Genomic DNA, 20964 nt, shown 5'->3' with positions numbered 1-20964 from the left:
CTCATCAAAAATCACTTGGTCTTTCACCAGTTCTTTCATTTTCCCCAAAAGTTAGATTGAGATGACTTCAAAATTAGCTGAAAATGAATGAAAGGATCCAATTCATGCTATAAAATGGAGAGACTTGTTCCAACCGTGAATCTTTTGGGGTCCGTTTTCTCCATTCTTACTCTATTCTGTTCCAGGTGGCGTGTTGATTTTGATTTTTTTTGTCTCACATTTTTAGTTTCTTCTTCCATATGGTCTTTTATTATGGTGATCATAATCCACACAGCATGCCATTATATTTATTTAGATGATTTTGCTCTTAAATTTCTACCATCACCAGGAACCTCGTCTGATGGGGCCATTCAGTTTGGTGAGTCGCTAGGCAACCGTTGTTTTTGCATGCAAAGGTCATGAATAATAATTAACAAAACCATGTGACCTTTGGGGTTTTAATAAATAATCTCAGAACTGATTTTTCTCCACTTTCCATCATCGCCTGTGACAATATAACTCATTCAGTAATTAATTATAAAGTAGATTTTTACTAAAACCTGCCTCACAGGAATTAACAATGCTATGTTATAGTTTTCTATTAAACATTGTTTTTGCATGCTCTGGTAGCTGAATATTAATGAGGTAAGCTATGTCTAAATATGGCTGTCTTTTGCCCTTTTATGGATAACAACCCTGGCGGTGGGGGAATTAAAAATGCATTGTGCACATGCTCCTGTAAATGTTTTCTGTTCTCCCCTCTCCCTCCTACAGTTTCTTCCTTCATTGTAATATACCTATGACTCCACCCCTATTTCCAAAGCACAGTTTGATTTCAGTTTGACAGGATTTTTATGACAGATAATGCACTCGCAAAACTTGGCATGCTTTCCTTTTTGTGTTCTCTTGTTTGATTATATGTTTATTTATCATACGTTTGTTTATTTATTATTATGTGTGTTTTTAGTGGTGACTTATTTTAGAAACCGGAAAGTATGCAAAGTTGTGTGTATTATTATAATCCCTGTGTATGCACTTAGATAGGTGGGGAGGGGGCTGTGTAGCAAAATGACCAAAATGGATGAGTAGCAAGGATAGCTGTGGACTGTACAATGTACAAATTCAATTCTTTGTTCGAGTTCAGTATGTAGTCAGTGTATAGATCTCTATTTATTCATTAGAGCATCAAAAATAATACATATGATTTTGAAAGTGTTGATTTTTGATTCTAGAATTCCGTGTTTATCCCATTGTATTTGACAGTGTAGCCTGATGTACATAATCATTATACAGTGACTTAGTCTTACTGACGTTGTGGAGTGTGGTAGTTATAGACTCTTGTGCAGTCCATGGCCTATCTATTGCTGACACTCGGAGTTTTACTTTTAACCTTTTGTTTAAATTAATAAAGCTACTTGTCAAACAGATGGACATCGATCATATTATTATATATTTTTAAAATTAAAACAAAATACATGATGATCATTGTGATAGTTGCAATGGCTCGTTAGCAGTCTCTCTCTCGCTCTCTTCTTTCTCTCTAGTTAACTTTATTTTTTCATTTAGCGATTATCTCTATGAGTTTATAATATATTAGATTAAAAGATTTTTAATTGCCAATTGTGATTTTCAGATACCGGTACCTTAGAAGTACTATTTTTGGTAACACTCTAAGAAAGTGTAGAAATTTACGAGATCTTAACCAAATTTGTAGAATTTTTCTGATGGGTTTTTTTGTTGTTGTATGTGTAAGTGGGACACAGGTGATTGGTTGTCACTTGATCACATTTAAGGCCATGAGAACTACCTGCCGATTGGTCAAAAAGAAGTTTTTATTATCAAATTGGCCCAATGAGCAACATTGTTAGAATAATTTTATCACGCAAAAAATTGGGGTGAATTATTTGCAAAACTCCATTCTGATTGGTGATTAAAGTAATGATATCATGTAACTGACCAATCAGAGGCAATGTTAGATCAGCAGGTAGGGCTCAGGGGGTTAATATTTATAAAAGTCACATAAATTCTAAGTTGGGTCAAGTTTTGTAAGCAGATGTTAAGTTTGCACGGGAAATGGTCACTTTTGCTCTCTTTTTTTTTGCATCAAATTTCACATTCTTTCACAGTTTGTTTGAAATAATTTTATGTTGGGTTAAAGATCTGAAAAATCACATTCTTTGAATTTGAATTTATTGTATAAACATCACATCACTTTACATTCTACAGAAATTTTGCATCATGGGAATTGGAAGATTTAATGAAGATTTTGAAGAGTTTACTGCAAGGCAAATTCATCGTTATTGTAACTTAAATTTAGTTTTTGTTTTTCAAGAGATGGATTGCTATGTTGTTAGTTTGCATAGTGTTGCACATGCAAATAAAATAATGCATTTTACTTGATAAAGAACTGATTGTAATAAAATGCATACATAAGTAAATAACTTTTTTCAAATGTTTTTTATAAGATGGCATTTATTTATAATATTGAGAGAAAGGTTTAATGTGTAAGTAAATAAGATAAGCTGTTGTGTTCAAACTAAATTAACATGGACCCTCGGAACCCAAAAGCTATTTATAAATGAATATGTGTAATATCCCCAGTGAAGATAGCCCAGTAAATATTTTTGTGTCCTGAGCCACTTTGTAACCAGGTACCAAACAAGATTGGCTGATTGGCTTGTAGAGTGTGGGCTTATGTAAACTTTGACCTTGTGATCTGTGGAAGAAAATGGAATGCTTTAGCTTGTAAAAAATTATGTCAGATAAATGATGATGTTTATTTCATTTCATTCAAGCCTTTCAAGATCAATCCTACTTCAACTCTAATGTAAAGAATTTCAGTCTTTCTGAACGTAAATTATAAATAAAAAAAATTCGCATTTTGATGGCAACATTGGGATTATAATTTTGTCTTAGCAAATCTTTTGTATATATTATATATATAGATAGTTATTGGATATTACTGCAAGTGTTTGACCATTTATTTCCCTACTGTATATGATCTTGTTTGAGAATGTTCACCAGTTTGCAGATTTTTCCCCAATCCTCACACCGTCATGCCAATTTTTCCTAAATGTTACATATTTATTTACTCTTTGCTACAATGAGTAATTCTCTGTAATTTACCAATCCAAAGTATTTGAATCCATCATCTTGTATGTGCTAATTGCAAATGATTTGAATGGTCGTGGTTAATTTCTTTCAGAATAAGTTGTTGGAAGAAGGAGAAAGTTACGCTGTCAGTCTTTACACATGGAGAAGTTGCTCAAGGGCAATGCCTGCAGTAAGTACAATTGAGACCCTATGCCACAAATTTGGCACAGTGAAAATTACATTTGGTGCAAGAGAATCGTAGTTCTCAATGAAAGATTGTAAAAACTTTTGCCAACAATTTGGTAATTTTGAGGAAAAAATATCCATTTGATGGACACTAATTCTAGAGGGAGTGGACAGTGATTTTGGAGACACTGTCAATAGCAGAATTGTATTGCAAAGGAATGGAAAAGAGAGAAATGTAAGGAAAAAAAAAAAAAACGTACCCTGTTCTATTGGGCGGACGGACTTGCCGAGTAGGGTGAGTCAGGTTTTTCATATTTTCAGGAAGAGCCTAAATGATCCTAAAATTCATAGAAAGCTTGAAAAATCTTAACTTGAATCTGAATTTTGTCTAAATTAATCCAGCTGGCTGTTTGTAATTGCATACAGTTTCAACAAAATCTCCAAAATGCAAAATCTGTGTCTGTCGGGCCTGTAGGTTTTTTTTTTCATCGCCTAATATGGGAATTTTAAAGTTTCAGGCTCCACCTCAATTTGTGCAATTTTCATTGCTATGTTATTGAAGTGGGCATTCCGATTGAATTGTGGCTAGTTGAGGTGTCGTTATTTGAACTTATTCACACAATGAGACAGCAGGTTCATCTTGAACTGTCTTATGCACCTGGACCTGGTCTCCTTACAGTGGTAATGCACATAGGACTGCTTCTCTAATAATTAATATCTCATTTCTTTTGCTAGATCAAATCCAATGAGCAACCCAACAGAGTAGAGATCTACCAGAAGTTTGTGGAGGTGATGGAGCCAGAAGTCGCTAAGCTTGTTAGCTTCATGTACTTCCAGGTAATACATTGGGCAATTCCAGTTGAAATCCATACACCCCCTGTGAAAACATGTCCTTATTCTTCCACAGAGGGAGTGTAAATTTCAAATGGGGTTACCTGAATGCAGACTTGTAGCTGAGTCCAGCTCGTCTGAGCCGAGCCAAGTCCACTTGTATCTGAGTCCGAGCCAAGTCCGAGTCCTTTCGTGTCTAGTTGAAATCCATACACCCCCTGTGAAACACATGTCCTTATTCTTCCACACAGGAAGTGTGAATTTCAAATGGGGTTACCTAAACAGGTGACTTCATTTGAAATCTACACCCCCTGTGTGGGAGATTAAGGTCATGCCTTTCATAGGGGGTGTATGGATTTCAACTGGAATTAATGAATGGCTTTGACCTGCCATGAACAGAGTGACTTTATATCTACAGATTTAAATTAAATGAAACAAATGGTTGCAAAATGAAACAGCTACTTCATGAAGATAAAATTAATGTGCTACCAATGTGTGATGTGTTACATACTTAAACAATTTATGCGCATGCTTGCCCGCCATATTTGACGACATATGATTGTGTGTAGCACATTGGTTATTGTTGTTAGCGGTATGTCTCTCATCTCAGCAGCTATTCAATTTTTTACAGGGAAACTGAAAATAACATTGATAAAATTGTATTTTGTAAGAAGAAAATGGATGGAATTAAATACAAGTGAAAAGTGACGGTTATGATTGAGGCATCAGTTATTTTTCAGGTATTGTGAAACATCTAATCTAAGCATTTTGCTTTGGACCTAAGAAACAAAATGTTTTTAAAAATGTTTCACAATACCTTCAGATCAACTGATGTGCAAACCTCTAATCAGTACCTTATTTTCTAAAATGTGTAGTCAGGGTCTTAGCTAGGATTTGGCAAGTGCCCGTCATTTGCATAAAACTGCCTGTTCAAAATGTGGTCAGTTCAAATACCTATTACTGTAGCCTTTATTTATTATTTTGGTCTTGTTTTGAGTTCACATAACTTATTTAAGTTTTTTTTTTAGAATTTATCATATGACACTGCCATTAATTTTGCATATCCCAGAAGCAACCTGCCAGTCTAAAATGAAGGGTGGCAAGCTAACACGCTGTCGTAGTGACAGGTTGCTAGGTCAACTGCATCATGCTTTCTTTGTTACAAACCACTGATCGAAATGATCACAACACAGCGCCTATGGCATATCAAAATTCGGAACAGGTGTATGAGCCCAGACTTGGAGCAGTAACCAATGGTTACTAACATGCACTACAACAGCGAATAAATACCCCTTGTGTAGTATAAAAATGGTAAGAATTATTGATTTAACTTATGGAATTTATTTCGCAGCGTCGGGCAATAGAGATGTTCTGCCGAGACATCAAGAGGCTCTGTCATGTGGAGAAGAAGAAAGACTTTGTGTCAGAGTCGTACCTGCTGACGCTGGGAAAATTCATCAATATGTTTGCAGTGCTGGACGTGCTGAAGAACATCAAGGCCAGTATTAAAAACGATTATGCGGCATATCGCAGGTGAGTTGTTGCAAACTTAATAATTGTATCAAAGGCGAGTGAATTGTATTACACTTCAGTCTGATCATAATTGAATACCTGAGTTGAAGAAGGGCCCAACTCCATCAAACTGTTTTTGAGATATCAAGAAAAAACTTAATATTTGGAAAAGTTTTATAGGCAGAATGTTTTTACTTTCAGGGGACCTTTAATACATGAACATACAATGTTACATACATTCGAAATTATATATGATGTTTCCATGGCAACGGTACAGGTCTTAACACGATCTGGAGTTGGGCCCTTCTTCCACTAATATACTGCAAGTGCCAGTTCTGTAAGCAGATGTGTTATAAATAGCTACAGAAATGTGGTAATTATCCATTAATTGCGCAAGTAGACACATGTAATATGTTAGCAAGAAAGTTTATTACAGTGAAAAGCAGATTTCATGGATGAACAAAATTCCTATTTATCCCAATATTTGTGGAAGAAGGGCCCAACTCGCATGGAATTGGGCCTTTCTTTCTTGAAAACCATGATTAAGTGTATGTGGAAGAATATTTAGAGAGTGGATTTTGGCTCATCTTTCACACACAAGGAAGAACACGTCTGCTGACAATAAAATGGTGGGTCTAACTCATTTTTGTAAAAAATTGGAGTTGGGCCCTTCTTCCACTCAGGTATTCAATTATGTAAGGCCAAATTGTGATGAGAATAGTTTTATTGAAAATGAAAAGTTTGAATTTATGATTTGAAGTTGCTAATTAATTTATGAATATAGAGGGGATATTCATTTGGTGCAAAAACTGGTCAATGTTTTAATGTTTGAGTTTGAGTCGCTTCAAGTCAAGCTGATACTTCATAGTTGAGATATTGGGAATATGGATTAGTCAGTGGAAGCTTGTGGCCAACTTGAGTCCAATGTCACTTTCATAAAAAAAGTGGCAAATTTACCTCAGGATTTCATGGTATGAACCAGATCTGCATTAATTGAACAAAAATGTGTAAAACAATTTGATCAGACATTTGTACTGCCTTTGATAGTGCAGAAATGTGAGAAAATATCAGTGGTGTTGCAGAAAACCAACATCAACAGAAGTAAATGACTCTGTGCACTGTCATCCCCAAACGAGGTTCTACCCGCTAACTACACTGCAAAATTCCTGGCGACAGAGTGACTACATCGCACTTGAACTCTGAAGTCACTACCGCCGTCACTCCAGAATAACCTACCCTATGGTGGCCGACAGAGTCACTACAGGAGAGTGACTACATCGGAAACAAGGCAGTAGGGTATTATGCAGCAGTGTCATCACGTAGTGACTACAACTGCTAGCCTCCGATGTGTTACCTGCTCGATGTCGCATCGGCGACTCATGATGTACACCACCGACTAGATTCCGACAGTGGTCCACATCTTGTAGTCACATCAAAGTGACTTCCGTAGCCGTGGCCCATGCGTCGCCTGCTCGGTGTCCAGTCGGCGAACTTCAAGGTGACTACGCTGCCGAAAGGTCATTGACCGAACCCTCTTATGAGTTCGAACACTCTGGGGGACGCGCGCGTATATCTACCAAATACGCGCTGATGATGACAAATACGCGTATCATGCTTGTTTACTGCTTGTATACGCTCATGAATGGAATGAGTTGGTTTTATAATTAATTGATTGATGCATGCTGTACAGTGTACAGTGGGTCTGTGGTTCTCTACTGCCGTCTTTGTTTTTGTTTTGATCGTGCTTTTGCATTCGTTATCATTTATATTTCAACTGTGAGACTTCCGATTCATTTTGTTTCATTTATTTATTGTTCTCTTTTTAATATAATATTTTAATTCTTTTCGTGCTGCCTGTTTAATAATCTCATCAACTGTGTGTGTTTTATTTGCAGTTCTTGTCCTTGGTTTATTTGTTTGTTTCATTTCAAACATTTTTATTTTGTCTATTTGTTTGCTTGTTTTCCCACAAAACTTATATCATTGCTTTGTTTACTTCAGTGGTTAGATGACATGTTTTGCTATCAAATTAGGCCTGTTTTTTCATATTTTGCACGATAACGTTATATAGGCCTATTGAAACTTTTTATGCCTCCACCGCGAGGCATACTGTTTTTGCAATGTCCGAGCTTCCGTGCTTCCGTCCGTCCGTCCGTCCGTCCGGATGCTGTATCTCGGGGATGGATGGGCGGATTGACTTCAAATTTTCAGGATAGGTGGGTCATGGTCAAAAACTCTGGCTACTTTTTTTTGGGTGGGGTTCAAGGTCATATACTGAGGTCAAAGGTCATTTGAGGTCAAATTACTAAAAACTGTCGTATGGGCATGAAACTTGGTGGGTACAGTCAACATTTAGAGCCAAATTTTTGAAGGTCATTTCGGGGTCATCCGGGGTCACCCAGGGGTCATCTAAGGTCAAATTACTAAATATTGTCTTATGGGCATGAAACTTGGTGGGTACAGTCAACATTTAGAGTCAAATTTTTGGAAGGTCATTTTGGGGTCATCCAGGGTCAACCAGGGTCATCTAAGGTCAAATTAATAAAATTGGTCGTATGGGCATGAAACTTGGTGGGTACAGTCAACATTTAGAGCCAAATTTTTGAAGGTCATTTCGGGATACTGTTTTTGCAATGTCCGAGCTTCCGTGCTTCCGTCCGTCCGTCCGTCCGTCCGGATGCTGTATCTCGGGGATGGATGGGCGGATTGACTTCAAATTTTCAGGATAGGTGGGTCATGGTCAAAAACTCTGGCTACTTTTTTTTGGGTGGGGTTCAAGGTCATATACTGAGGTCAAAGGTCATTTGAGGTCAAATTACTAAAACTGTCGATGGGCATGAAACTTGGTGGGTACAGTCAACATTTAGAGCCAAATTTTTGAAGGTCATTTCGGGGTCATCCGGGGTCACCCAGGGGTCATCTAAGGTCAAATTACTAAATATTGTCTTATGGGCATGAAACTTGGTGGGTACAGTCAACATTTAGAGTCAAATTTTTGGAAGGTCATGTTGGGGTCATCCAGGGTCAACCAGGGGTCATCTAAGGTCAAATTAATAAAATTGGTCGTATGGGCATGAAACTTGGTGGGTACAGTCAACATTTAGAGCCAAATTTTTTGAAGGTCATCCGGTCACCCAGGGTCATCTAAGATCAAATTACTAAATATTGTCTTATTGGCATGAAACTTGGTGGGTACAGTCAACATTTAGAGTCAAATTTATGGAAGGTCATTTTGGGGTCATCCAGGGGTCATCTAAGGTCAAATTAATAAAATTGGTCGTATGGGCATGAAACTTGGTAAGTGCAGTCAACATTTAGAGCCAAATTTTTGGAAGGTCATTTCTGGATTATCCGGGGTCATTTGGAAGGTCATTTTGGGGTCATCCGGGGTCACCCAGGGGTCATCTAAGGTCAAATTAATAAAATTGGTCATATGGGCATGAAACTTGGTGGGTACAGTTAACATTTAGATCCAAATTTTTGGAAGGTCATTTTGGAATCAGGATCACCAGGGGTCATCTGAGGTCACATTACTAAAAATGGATTTGTACACATTTATATCGCCCCATGGTGGAGGCATCCCACTCGACGCCTTGCGTCGAAAACCGCGACGTTTCTAGTTTTATATTTAAAACGAATTGTGTTTTTAAATGTTTTAAAAGAGATATTAATTTTCAGCCAAAGTTCGCAAAGTATGCCTATTATAGGCCTAGCATTTTCAATTTATACACTTTTATTTGCCAAAACTTTACTTATTTTGAAGCAAGAATTTTTCTGTTATTTAAAATTGATTTATAGGCCTAGCATGCATTTTGTTTTACTTCTTGTCACTTTCCTGAAAGGTCTACTACAAATTTATACTTTTACTGCCGTAAGTTCATGCAAAACTTTGGCTTGTGCTATTTTCTTTTTCCGTTTTTCAAAATGGTGTTTTTATAGGCCTATATTAGTTTGATTTGTTTTTCATGTTGATTTTTTTTACGTTATCAAATTATGCCTATAAATTGGTGTCACATCAATATAGGCCTGTTGCAATGTTTGTTTGAAATTGTCTTATTTTTTATCACGCAAATATTAATGCTTGTTATGAATTATTATTGTTATAATTATTTATTTATTTTACACATTTAATATTTTAATTCATCAATAGGCCTACATGCTTCTTATAATATTCCTACTTTTAACTTCTTTATTTGCAATTTTTCTCAAGTTGCTTTCTTTAGAAGTGTTTCTTTGTTTCTTCCATTCTTCGTTTATTGGTTTCTTCCTGTTTATTTATTTTTTTATTCATTTAGTTATTCAAATAACCACCAATTAACAAAAATGTATTTTATTCATCATATTAGTTTATTGAATTATACTTTGTTTACTGATCATGTTTATTTCTTTTACTAACAAATTTATTTTATTCATCTAATATTTCCCTTATTTTTAAAGTCCAGTTTGCAATTTGCCCTCCCTAATCCCCTAAAAAAAAGCAAGAAATAAAGATTATTATTTGAATAAATCAAGAGAATATAAAAAATATGGCAACAAAAGCAAAACCAGCAACCCAAAACCCCGGTACTGAGCACCCAGGTCCAGTCGCGTAGTCACACCGGTGTGACTCTCCTCTTGAAGTCACCGGCCAAGTCACTCTGTAGAAACCTAGGAGGCTGGCTACCCGGCTATTTCGGACCGGCGATATGGAAAACCGAGGTGTAGTTTCCGATGGAGTGACATTCTGGTGACATCGGCGTCACACAGATGAGAATCTTGCAGTGTACATGCTGTGTAGGCATGCGCCTTTCATCTGCAGGCTTTAATTACCGCATATGCTTTGCAAAAGCCCTGTGGTGCTTGCAAAACGTGAAGATTAAAAATGAATTGATATGCATTGCAGCAATTAGTAACAAAATGGCGGATCCGTGCATAGGGTGAATTCAGTCTTATAGGATAAAGGTTGACCAATCAGAATTTGTTCTCTTCCAGGGCTGCACAATTCTTAAAAGTGATGGCTGATCCGCAGACATTGCGAGAATCCCAAGAAGTAGTCATGTTCTTAGCAAACAATGATAAGATTACAAATACGCTGAAGGAAAAACTGGAGAATGTGGAGGGGTATGAAGAGCTGCTAGCAGATGTAGTTAATCTCTGTGTAGATATGTACGAGACAAGGCATTTTGTACTCCCCAGTGAGAAACATATGCTGATTAAGGTGAGTGCTTGTAACTATAGGCTAAATGTTTAATTCTGGATCATGAGAGGATGTACCTTCTGCGTACTGTTGCTTCATCATACTTTTCGTGCAACAACACAATCGCACGACCGAAGACTGTGATTTGTCAATTCTCAAAAGATGTGTTTGCGCCATAAGCATGTGGCTTTGCGTAGTACACTAAACACAAATATCTGTACGTACCCAAGTTGGCTCTCATGATCAAGAATTAGATATTTTGCCTGTAGTACTAGGGACATTTGGGCAAGCATTGTAGAATGTGGCAAAACTTGATATTGATATCAATTCTGGCTTCCAAATCATTTCCTAATTTGTGATATAAAATTGTACTGTACTGTTCATGTTAGTGTGCAACGTCATCGTTTTGAAAGGGAGGATGTGAAGTACAGTGGACTGATACGATTACAAAAGGTCATGTCATCATGTTGCACTTCACTTTAATGATCTAATCACTGCAAGTTTGATTGCAAATTGATTATGACGGAGAATATAGAATAAAATGAAGACATTGTTTTAAAAATCAGATTACAATGTGCAATGGACCGACATTTTGTGACTATGCAAATTAGCTAGGAATACTGCTAAAACAAAAGCTTGTCCAATAGAGTGAGGCAGCTTGATGGACAATTGTGCATGCATATAATCGGGGGCCACATTAGGCTTTTTTTTCTTTGCCTTGGCAGGTAAACAACCATTGACTTTGTACATAAGCTATGTGAATTAAAAAAAACACTTGGAAATGACTTCGCTTGTATTATGTGTTTTATTAAGTTAGTGTAATTTTTCTTGATGAATAATGTTGCACCCTTTCCACTCTTACAGGTGATGGGTTTTGGACTGTTTCTTATGGACAGCCCCATGAATAGTATCTACAAAATGGACCAGAAAAAACGCATTAGTCTTTCCAGAATAGACAGAGTTTTCAGGGTATGTAGAAGGAGATTTATTTTAGCTAAAACAGTACACCTAAGAGAGTACTATAATTGAAACAATACAACAAGTTTATCTTTTTTGTGGGATAGGCTTTTACGACAGGAATTCATAAAAATTAATGAGTTTTTAGCGGGTTCGCCGTCAGACAAGTTTAGATATGTCAAGCTCTGACTTCTTCAGAACAAAGTACCTAAGACTGAGACATGTAGGCCACCCCTTGCCTACTGATGGCTTTGAAAAGAGTCGTTCACTAAAGTTTATCTTTAGCTTGAAAACTATAGTAAAAATTTCGTTTTGAATGAACACGGCTGCCAACAGCTGTACACGATCATACTGCGATGGTAACGTGTGACCTTGCCTGATTCCTTCAAAATACAACTCAAACGTGTGATCTTGCATACTTGAAAATACTAACCAATCAGGAGTGTGTGGTTCACTTCCATGTTATGCAAACCGGGGTGTTATCACACAGTGTATGTGGGCAATCATCACTTTATTGGCAGTTGTGTTCATCAAATTTACTATAGTAGGTTATTCATATTACCAACAAAGAAAACAACAAGCACTTGTCTAGTGAATTAACTTAGTGGCAGGCATCCAGCTTAGACCCAGTACCTGTTCTATACCAAGGTACTGGACATATGAAAGATGCTATATGAAATGATTGCCAGGATTCGCTAACACTACTAGAGTCCCCCGACTCCATGAGTAGAGTTTGATAGTAGGCCTGGACACAGATATATTATATCAACAACTTATATACCAACAGTTTTATACCAACAAGTAAATCTTGGAGTAACAAGCATGACAAGTACACTGGAATACAGCTTAAATTTATAACACTTCATTTAAAATCTTTAATTTTATGTCTACTTTCTATGTGTTGAAATCTTATGCTCAAAATCCCATTGGACATGCAATAGAGGTTATCCACTTTACTCATGTGTGACTTCTAACAAAAGGTGCTGGTTCCTGTAGTATTCCTCATTCAAACCAATTCAATGCACGACCTCAGAGTTACCTGCATGGCTTTGGCGGGCCCTGGTTTCCTTATTATTCATGTTGTATGAGGTCTTAATTATGAATCTAGTTTGTAATTCTGAGTCTTAGGCTAGAATTCTATAGGAACATGGAGTACATTTATAAGGAGTTTTTGATTTAAACAAAATGTTCAGGAAAGGTTAAAATATGTGTTTTTCTGTTTCTAAATAGCAACTGGAAGTAGTGCCACTCTATGGTGATATCCAGATCCCAGTATTTTCCTACATCAAGAAGAGTCCCAACTATCCTGATCATAAATCGTTCTGGACGTGTGAATCCAGCTCACAAGTGGGTTCACAGTACAACCTGTTAGAACAGCTGGTAGGGATCAGAGAAGACCACACAAGGTACATCAGTGAACTGGCTAGACACAGTAATAGGGTGAGTACAGATTGAATATTAGCTGTAACAGTACAACAATTGACCTTTTCAGCAAATCCCACAATTTCTTGCGTTAGATCCCATGCGTTAGATCCCAGATGTCATCATTTGACATTGACACTGATTTGTAATGCAGTAGCGATGTTAAGCTAAACAATGTGCGATCAGCGTGATGTCAAATGCGACATCTGGGGTCTGACGAAAGAATTATGGGATTTACCAAAAAGGTCAATTGTGTCTTTAAACCTACGATTTGGTATCCCAATTAGAAGACTTTTGAAGATGTTTCGTGCGACTTTTAACAATTTTCTGTCCCGTAGAAACCAATGCTTTAGAAAAAAATTGGGTGACTTTTAACATTGGCTCCCGCGACTTTCTTGTCCCTTAGAAATCAATTGGGTGAAAAATTGGGTGCTTTTCGATTATTTGACCCGTGATTCGGGATGAAATTTGTTGGCAACCCTGTAGAATACCACCAACAAATAAACCAGCAACCACATATCAGTGGAGTTAGTCAGTATTCAGTGGCAGGCATCCAGCTTAGACCCAGTACCTGTTTTATACCAAGGTACTGGACATATGAAAGATGCTAAATAAAATGATTGCCAGGATTCGCTAACACTACTAGAGTCTCTGGACTCCATGAGTAGAGTTTGATAGTAGGCCTGGACACAGGGAAATTAAATCAACAACTTTCATTTAAAGGCTTGAATTAACATTTCAGAAAAACTAGACTGCCTTCTGCATCCTAGCCCAAACCCTAATCCTAATCCTAACTTTCAACACTATAGTAAATTTCGGTAAACCTTTGACGAGAGGGTATTTCTGTGATGCTGACAAGGCGCAACTCACAATACATGATACATGTGGCAGCGGAATTAACACGTACAACACTTTAAGCACCCATACATTACTTAGAGGCGCCTTGTTATTAACATGGCATAAGTACACTCTCGTCAAAGGCTTACAGCAAAATAGTATATCCCAAAACTTAACCCTAACCCCTGAAGGTGCAAAGGGGATTCTGCAAATGTTTCTTAATTGTTTTGCAAAATTACAATCCAACATCGAAGTTCTGGTGCATTGTTATTTAAGTGGGAAGCTCAGCAAATTGTATTTGCTCTCAAGTTTAAGAGGTGTATACCAACAAGTAAATTGTGGCAATTAAGCAGCCCATATTTTGATGTCTCAAGTAAGGTTTGATATTGAATGGTACCTTTAAATCTGCCCTGCACAATAGACAATTCTTATAATTCGTATTTTCTTGCCATTGATGGGGTAAATAGTAATATCATGTACTATAAAACAAAGTAAGCAAGGTCAAGAATGATATCATGTGATTATTTTGTTATTTTATAATCCTTCTTGACCTTGCTTGCATTATTTTATAGTATGTGATATTGATGTGATGTCGATCTTCATCCCATCAATGGCAGGAATGTGCCAATTATAAGAATGGTACATAGGAAGCCATGTTGTTAATAGTAGGGATAGGTTTCATTTTCCCATGTATTAAGCAGATTTGTGTGCATTATTCATTCTGTAGGAAGTAACAACAGCTCAGAAAGACACAGGCCGTTCTGAGAGAGAAAATAAGCAGCTGTATGAGTTGGGATTACGAGGACTGAGACTGCTATCAACCTGGACCTCTCTCGTCACAGAACTTGTAAGGGGCTATATACAAAGGTTACAACATATGTAGCTTGTTTGTATCATAACATGTTTTACAAATCACAATTGCACTGTATAATTGTGTTCAGTGGCGGAGCTAGGGGTTGTGGCACCCAGGGCAAAGATTTAGAATGGCGCCCCAAATATGTAAACAAATATTTGGCGACTGAAATTGTTAATTGTTGACCCCAATTGTTTTTGCCCAGTGTGCTCAAGAATCTGAAAATGGGAGGGGTAGGGATCAAAAATTTTTAAATGAAATTTGTTGACCCTAATTTTTTTTATGCAGGGGCAATTCAGTGTCCCTCAAAAGTTGACATCCAGGGCATGTGCCCCCTGCTCTCTTGCTGCGCCACTGATTGTGTTTGATTATTATTTATAACATAAGAAAAATGTCTGCATTGTATAAAAAACTATCTTTGACATCTATTATCATGAATAGTGAAATGGTCACTAATTGAAAAAATTGGCATGCAGTTTGGACTGTATATCATGAAAGGCAACATAATGTATTCATTGGGTTACATAAATGACTCTTATGTATTAGCATACATACCATAAACAACATGTAACTTGATGGCAACATTTTTTGTTTTAAACCAACTATATCTAGCACTAACACACACTGAAACAGGTTTTAAATAATCATATGTATGATATCTGACCATATTGTATACATTTGTAGTTCTCATGGAAACTGATACATCCGGCGGATAAAAGAACCAATCCCAAAATGGGAGACAAGGCAGAGGAGTATGAACGGGTAAGCTTTACTTTATTCCATCTGTCTTAACCCCCTGAGTACTATCTGCCAATCTAACATTGCCTCTGATTGGTCAATTACATATCTTCATTTAATCACCAATCAGAACAGAGCTTTGCAAATAATTCACCCCAATTTTTTTGCATGGTGAAATTATTCTAACAATGTTGCTGATTGGTGCAATTGATAATGAAAACCTCTTTTTGACCAATAGGCATGTAGTTCTCATGGGGTTAAAGCTTGTTACACACATACAATATTTCTGTGATAAGCTCTGTCACTTGCGCTGTGGATATGCTTGTACACACGCTTTACCTTGATGTAAACAACTTCAGTGAAAAAAAAACCATATATATTCTCTTCTAAATCCACTATTTTTGCGATAAAAGAATAGAAATAAAGGTTGCTGCATATCCTTTACACCCACATAATGTGTCTGAGGCAGTCAAAGTGTTTAAATAATGGGTTCTGTTGCGCTTCATCCAATAGAGACTTTGCGGAATGAAGTTACTTTAACTGGAACGGCAACTTCAGAAATATCGATTGGATTTCTTGCTCAAATTTACTCCAACGCGAATGTATAGTTGGTTACTGCAACAACAGCGTCTTGTCGCTTAAACTCGGGACATGTGTATCAATGTGCGTTCAAAAGAAGGGCATGTGTAAGAGCTTGTAACCGACTACAGCCAAATGTCTCTCTTTTGTTTAGTCAAGTGGTTATTAGTCCCACTTCATGAATGAACTCGCGATACCACTCAACATGGATTATGTCGGGACCCAGCGTTAATCTCTTTATCATATTATTTTGAAACTAGCTAGGCCCTGTACGTTTCAATTAATATTCTTACGATAGTTATAGGCCTATATATGGGTCAGTCCATATGAAATCAAGGAGGTCCCCCACCTGACCCCCTCAGATTTGCTTTATATTTTAGTCATATGTTGTACCTGTTAAAATATTAAACACCTGCAAATCTGAGGTCTGTAGCTCTTACGGATTTTCTGTGGCAGCCATTTAAAGTTGGAGTAGGGTGGTCTAAAATTGGACTCAAAAGTTGCCCTTTAAATAAATTTCATCTTTGGGAGTCTGTGACTTCTTTACAAAAAAGAGAGGTCTGAAACCTTGTATACACACTAACTGCATGCCCAATTTGTCAAAAGTAAAAAATCAAAAAATCTGTAATTGCAGCGTTGTGTCATTAAATATGCAAGAAAAAATGTAATGTTTTGTAAACTGGCAAGTTTAGCCCCCCTAAATTCACATTTTTTGTCAAATTAATTATTTTTTGTTGTCACTGATGCTAAATATAGGATAAATACAATACATATCCAAAAATTGAGCTCACAATTCATTTACATTTGAACAGCGCCCTCACAAAGATGAAATTTATTGCAAATTCAACATTTTCAGGGGGCCCAAAGTCAGTGTGGTCCACCTTCAAAATTTATAAAACATCACTTTTATATGACCACTAGTCTTAAATTACAACTTAGGTAAGTCCCAGTAATTGTCTAGGTTGACTTCATATAAAACGACAAGCCCAAAGTTGACCATTTTCTTATGATTGCATGTACTGCAAATGTGCCGAATTTGGAAGGCTTAAAAGTCAAATTGGCCCCAATATTGAAAAATAAAATGGAAATTAAAGTAAATAGGGCCAATAACAAGAAAATAGTCATTAATTTTCACTATTATGGCCATTTTGACTTTTAAACCTTCCGAATTCGGCACATATGCAGTACATACAATCATAAGAAAATAGTCAACTTTGGGCTTGTCGTTTTATATGAAGTCAACCTATAAAATTACTGGGACTTACCCAAGTTGTAATTTAAGACTAGTAGTCATATAAAAGTGATGTTTTATAAATTTTGAAGGTGGACCACATCGACTTAGGGCCCCCTGAAAATGTTGAATTTGCAATAAATTTCATCTTCGTGAGGGCGCTGTTCGAAATGTAAATGAATTGTGAGCTCAAATGTTTGGATATGCATTGTATTTATCCTATATTTAGCATCAGTGACAACAAAAAATAACTAATCTGACAAAAATGTGAATTTAGGGGGCTGAACTTGTCAGTTTATAAAACATTACATTTTTTCTTTCATATTTAATGACCCCGTCAGTGACGCAAAGCGCAATAAAAAATTTTTCATTTTTTTTTACTTTTTGAAAAATTGGGCATGCAATTAGTGTGTATACAAGGTTTAAGACCTCTCTCTCTTTTTATTAGGAAGGTACAGGCTCCCAAAGATGAAATTTATTCAAAGGGCAACTTTGGGTCCAAAGTTAGATTCCCTACTCCAACTTTAAATGGCTGCCACAGAAAATCTGTATATTGAAAATAAAATGAAAATAATAGTAAATACGGCCAATAACTACGCCTCTAATCATTTTTTTTTTCAATATTGTGGCCAATTTGACTTTTAAGCCTTCCAAATTCGGCCATTTGCAGTACATGCAATCATAAGAAAATGGTCAACTTTGGGCTTGTCGTTTTATATGAAGTCAACCTAGACAATTACTGGGACTTACCTAAGTTGTAATATAAGACTAGCAGTCACATAAAAGTGATGTTTTATAAATTTTGAAGGTGGACCACATCGACTTTGGGCCCCTGAAAATGTTGAATTTGCAATAAATTTCATCTTTGTGAGGGCGCTGTTCGAAATGTAAATGAATTGTGAGCTCAAATTTTTGGATATGCATTGTATTTATCCTATATTTAGCATCAGTGACAACAAACAATAACTAATCTGACAAAAAATGTGAATTTAGGGGGGCTAAACTTGACAGTTTATAAAACATTAAATTTTTTCTTGCATATTTAATGACCCCGTGACACAAAGCGCAATAATTTTTTTAATTTTTTTTTTACTTTTTGACAAATTGGGCATGCAGTTAGTGTGTATACAAGGTTTCAGACATCTCCCTCTCTTTGTAAAGAAGGCACAGACTCCCAAAGATGAAATTTATTTAAATGGCAACTTTTGAGTCCAAATTTAGACCCCCCTACTCCAACTTTAAATGGCTGCCACAGAAAATCCGTAAGAGCTACAGACCTCAAATTTGCAGGTTTTTCATATTTTTACAGGTACAACATATGACTAAAATATCAAGCAAATCTGAGGGGGTCAGGTGGGGGGCCTCCTTGATTTCATATGGACTGACCCATATATAATATTATTTAATAAAGGCTCGTCAGCTTTGTCAATTTCATATTCCAATTTACTTCTCAAAGCCTAATTAAATACATATTCTTTATTTTTTTCTCATCCTTCTGAATCTCTCTCCCCTTCCCCTCCTTTTTCCCCTTCCCGACTTTCTCCTTATTTCCCCCTCCTTCTCCCCTCTCTCTGTACTCGCTCTCTCAAACTTGACCCTCCTATAATTACCCGCTCGCACTCCTGTTTCCCCTTCCCCTGTGATTTTGTCAGGGTTTTTCTGTTAGGAGGGCGTGGGCTGATTCTCAAAGGCAAACGTTTTTACAAAAATGGGCTTAAAATGGCAGAAAAAGGCCTAAAAGCGTAAAATATTACGGCGGCCAGCATCCAATAGGGGAGGGTCAAGAAGGAAGACAAGATGTCCCACGGGGAGCCCCCCCCTGGCTACCAGCAAAGCACCTCCCTGTCCACTTCCAATGCCCTCACTCTCCTCCCTACCCCCTCTCTTACCAGGCACAACCTATGACATGTATATAAAAATGTTATGGACCTGCTTTACTCTTCCAGAAGTATCGTATACTGCTGGCTCAAGTAAAACCAGACCATTTTACGGAACTTAATCCCTTGGCGTTGAAGTCAAGCTAAAAACTTGGTTCCATAAGCTGATTTGGTGTACGCCATGAGCACACACAAAATTATATATCAAGTGTGACGTTTGGAACAAAAATTATTTTCATATAATTTAATCAATAATTTTCAGCAACATGTAGCATGTTTTTTACCCAACCAAATTAGATTTCCAATAATTGATCTATTAACTGGATAATACATAAGTGGTAATTATGTAGTCTATGAGGAAATAGGCAAACTATTGTTCTAAATTATGACATATTTCATCATAATTTACGGCACACTATAGATTCTCGCGTTAACTTTAACTTCAAGCGGCTTTAATGGCAGAGTGGTTTTGAATACATAATCCTCTATAATCCTCTAGGCGTTAAAGTTTGTGGTTTCTAACTTATTCTTTCTCTATTATTTACATTTTTACTGCCTCTGACACATTATTTTGGTGTTAAATATTGGGTGTAAAGTATCCTTTTTTTCTTAAATACATGCATCCAGCTTAGACCCAGTACCTGTTCTTTACCAAGGTATTGGACATATGAAAGATGCTAAATAAAATGATTGCCAGGATTCGCTAACACTACTAGAGTCTCTGAACTCCATGAGTAGAGTTCGATAGTAGGCCTGGACACAGTATTATCACCTGTGCTATTAAATTAGACAAAAAATTACCTTGTGTACCTTGGAAGTTTGTGAAGATGCATCCTTTACTTCTTATGATTGCTATGTCTTGCATAGGTGTGGTAACCCCCCCCCCCAATATTTTGTGAAGGGGGGATTGGTCCATACAATCGTTATCCCCCAATGTTGATGCCTGAATGCGAGTTCATGACCAAATTGCCATTATATTTGGCCATTTTAGCCTAAAAAGGGCCAATTTTTGTGCTCTATGGACATATTTGTTCCACTTTTGCAGTATATTTCAGTTTTAGCTTCAATATGGCAAAATGTGTGTGCATTTGTACCATAAACTTACTCTGTTGCCAACAGATGCTGATTTAATATACTTAGAAGAAATTTTTTCAAACCCCCTCCCCCCATATCAAAAATAAATCTATACCACTGATGTCTTGTATTCAACAGGCAACAAGGTATAACTACAGTAGTGAAGAGAAGTTTGCCCTGATTGAAGTGATTGCCATGATCAAAGGTCTACAGGTATTAATGAACAGGATGGAAAGTGTCTTCTATGAAGCCATATTGAGGACTGTGTATGCTGAGATGCAAGACTTTGTGCAGATCACACTTAGGGAACCATTACGACAGGCTGTCAAGAAGAAAAAGAAGCTTGTGGAAAGGTAAGGCCTCAAAAAATAAATTGTTTGATTGGCGTAACATTTAGGGTAAGGTGGGTCGGGACTTTTTATTTTTTAAGATGTAAATTGTGTTTGATAAAGCCATTGGAACTTTTTCTTCTTTTTTTTTGAATTTATTTGAATTTTTTTTATTTCTTTATTTTTTTATTATTTTTTTGCAAAAAAAAAAAAAAAAAAAAGTCTAGGGTTGGGCCTACTTTTAGGGTCAGGTGGGGTTACGCCAATCAAACAATTTTTGAGGCCTAACA

General features: G+C 36.8%; 1 protein-coding gene across 9 annotated transcripts in view; it reads left to right on the top strand.

Moving 5' to 3' along the window:
* LOC140160877 (cytoplasmic FMR1-interacting protein 2-like) overlaps nucleotides 1-20964 on the top strand; it is a 56607-nt gene that overhangs the window by 9181 nt on the left and 26462 nt on the right. For 5 of the 9 annotated variants that reach the window (XM_072184204.1, XM_072184202.1, XM_072184201.1 and 2 more), the window contains 10 exons: nucleotides 329-358; nucleotides 3185-3262; nucleotides 3994-4095; nucleotides 5441-5622; nucleotides 10573-10798; nucleotides 11642-11746; nucleotides 12965-13174; nucleotides 14721-14840; nucleotides 15531-15608; nucleotides 20484-20698. In XM_072184204.1, the coding sequence (XP_072040305.1) occupies nucleotides 329-358; nucleotides 3185-3262; nucleotides 3994-4095; nucleotides 5441-5622; nucleotides 10573-10798; nucleotides 11642-11746; nucleotides 12965-13174; nucleotides 14721-14840; nucleotides 15531-15608; nucleotides 20484-20698 (1346 nt within the window). Of the gene's footprint in view, nucleotides 1-328; nucleotides 359-609; nucleotides 625-3184; nucleotides 3263-3993; nucleotides 4096-5440; nucleotides 5623-10572; nucleotides 10799-11641; nucleotides 11747-12964; nucleotides 13175-14720; nucleotides 14841-15530; nucleotides 15609-20483; nucleotides 20699-20964 lie in introns of all 9 variants that reach the window. The other 4 variants (XM_072184207.1, XM_072184208.1, XM_072184203.1 and 1 more) reach the window with 2 other exon arrangements.

Source organism: Amphiura filiformis, chromosome 9, assembly GCF_039555335.1.
Source record: "Amphiura filiformis chromosome 9, Afil_fr2py, whole genome shotgun sequence".
NCBI lineage: Eukaryota > Metazoa > Echinodermata > Ophiuroidea > Amphilepidida > Amphiuridae > Amphiura > Amphiura filiformis.
The sequence above is the reverse complement of the archived record's forward strand: the minus strand, read 5'-3'. Positions and strand labels throughout refer to the sequence as shown.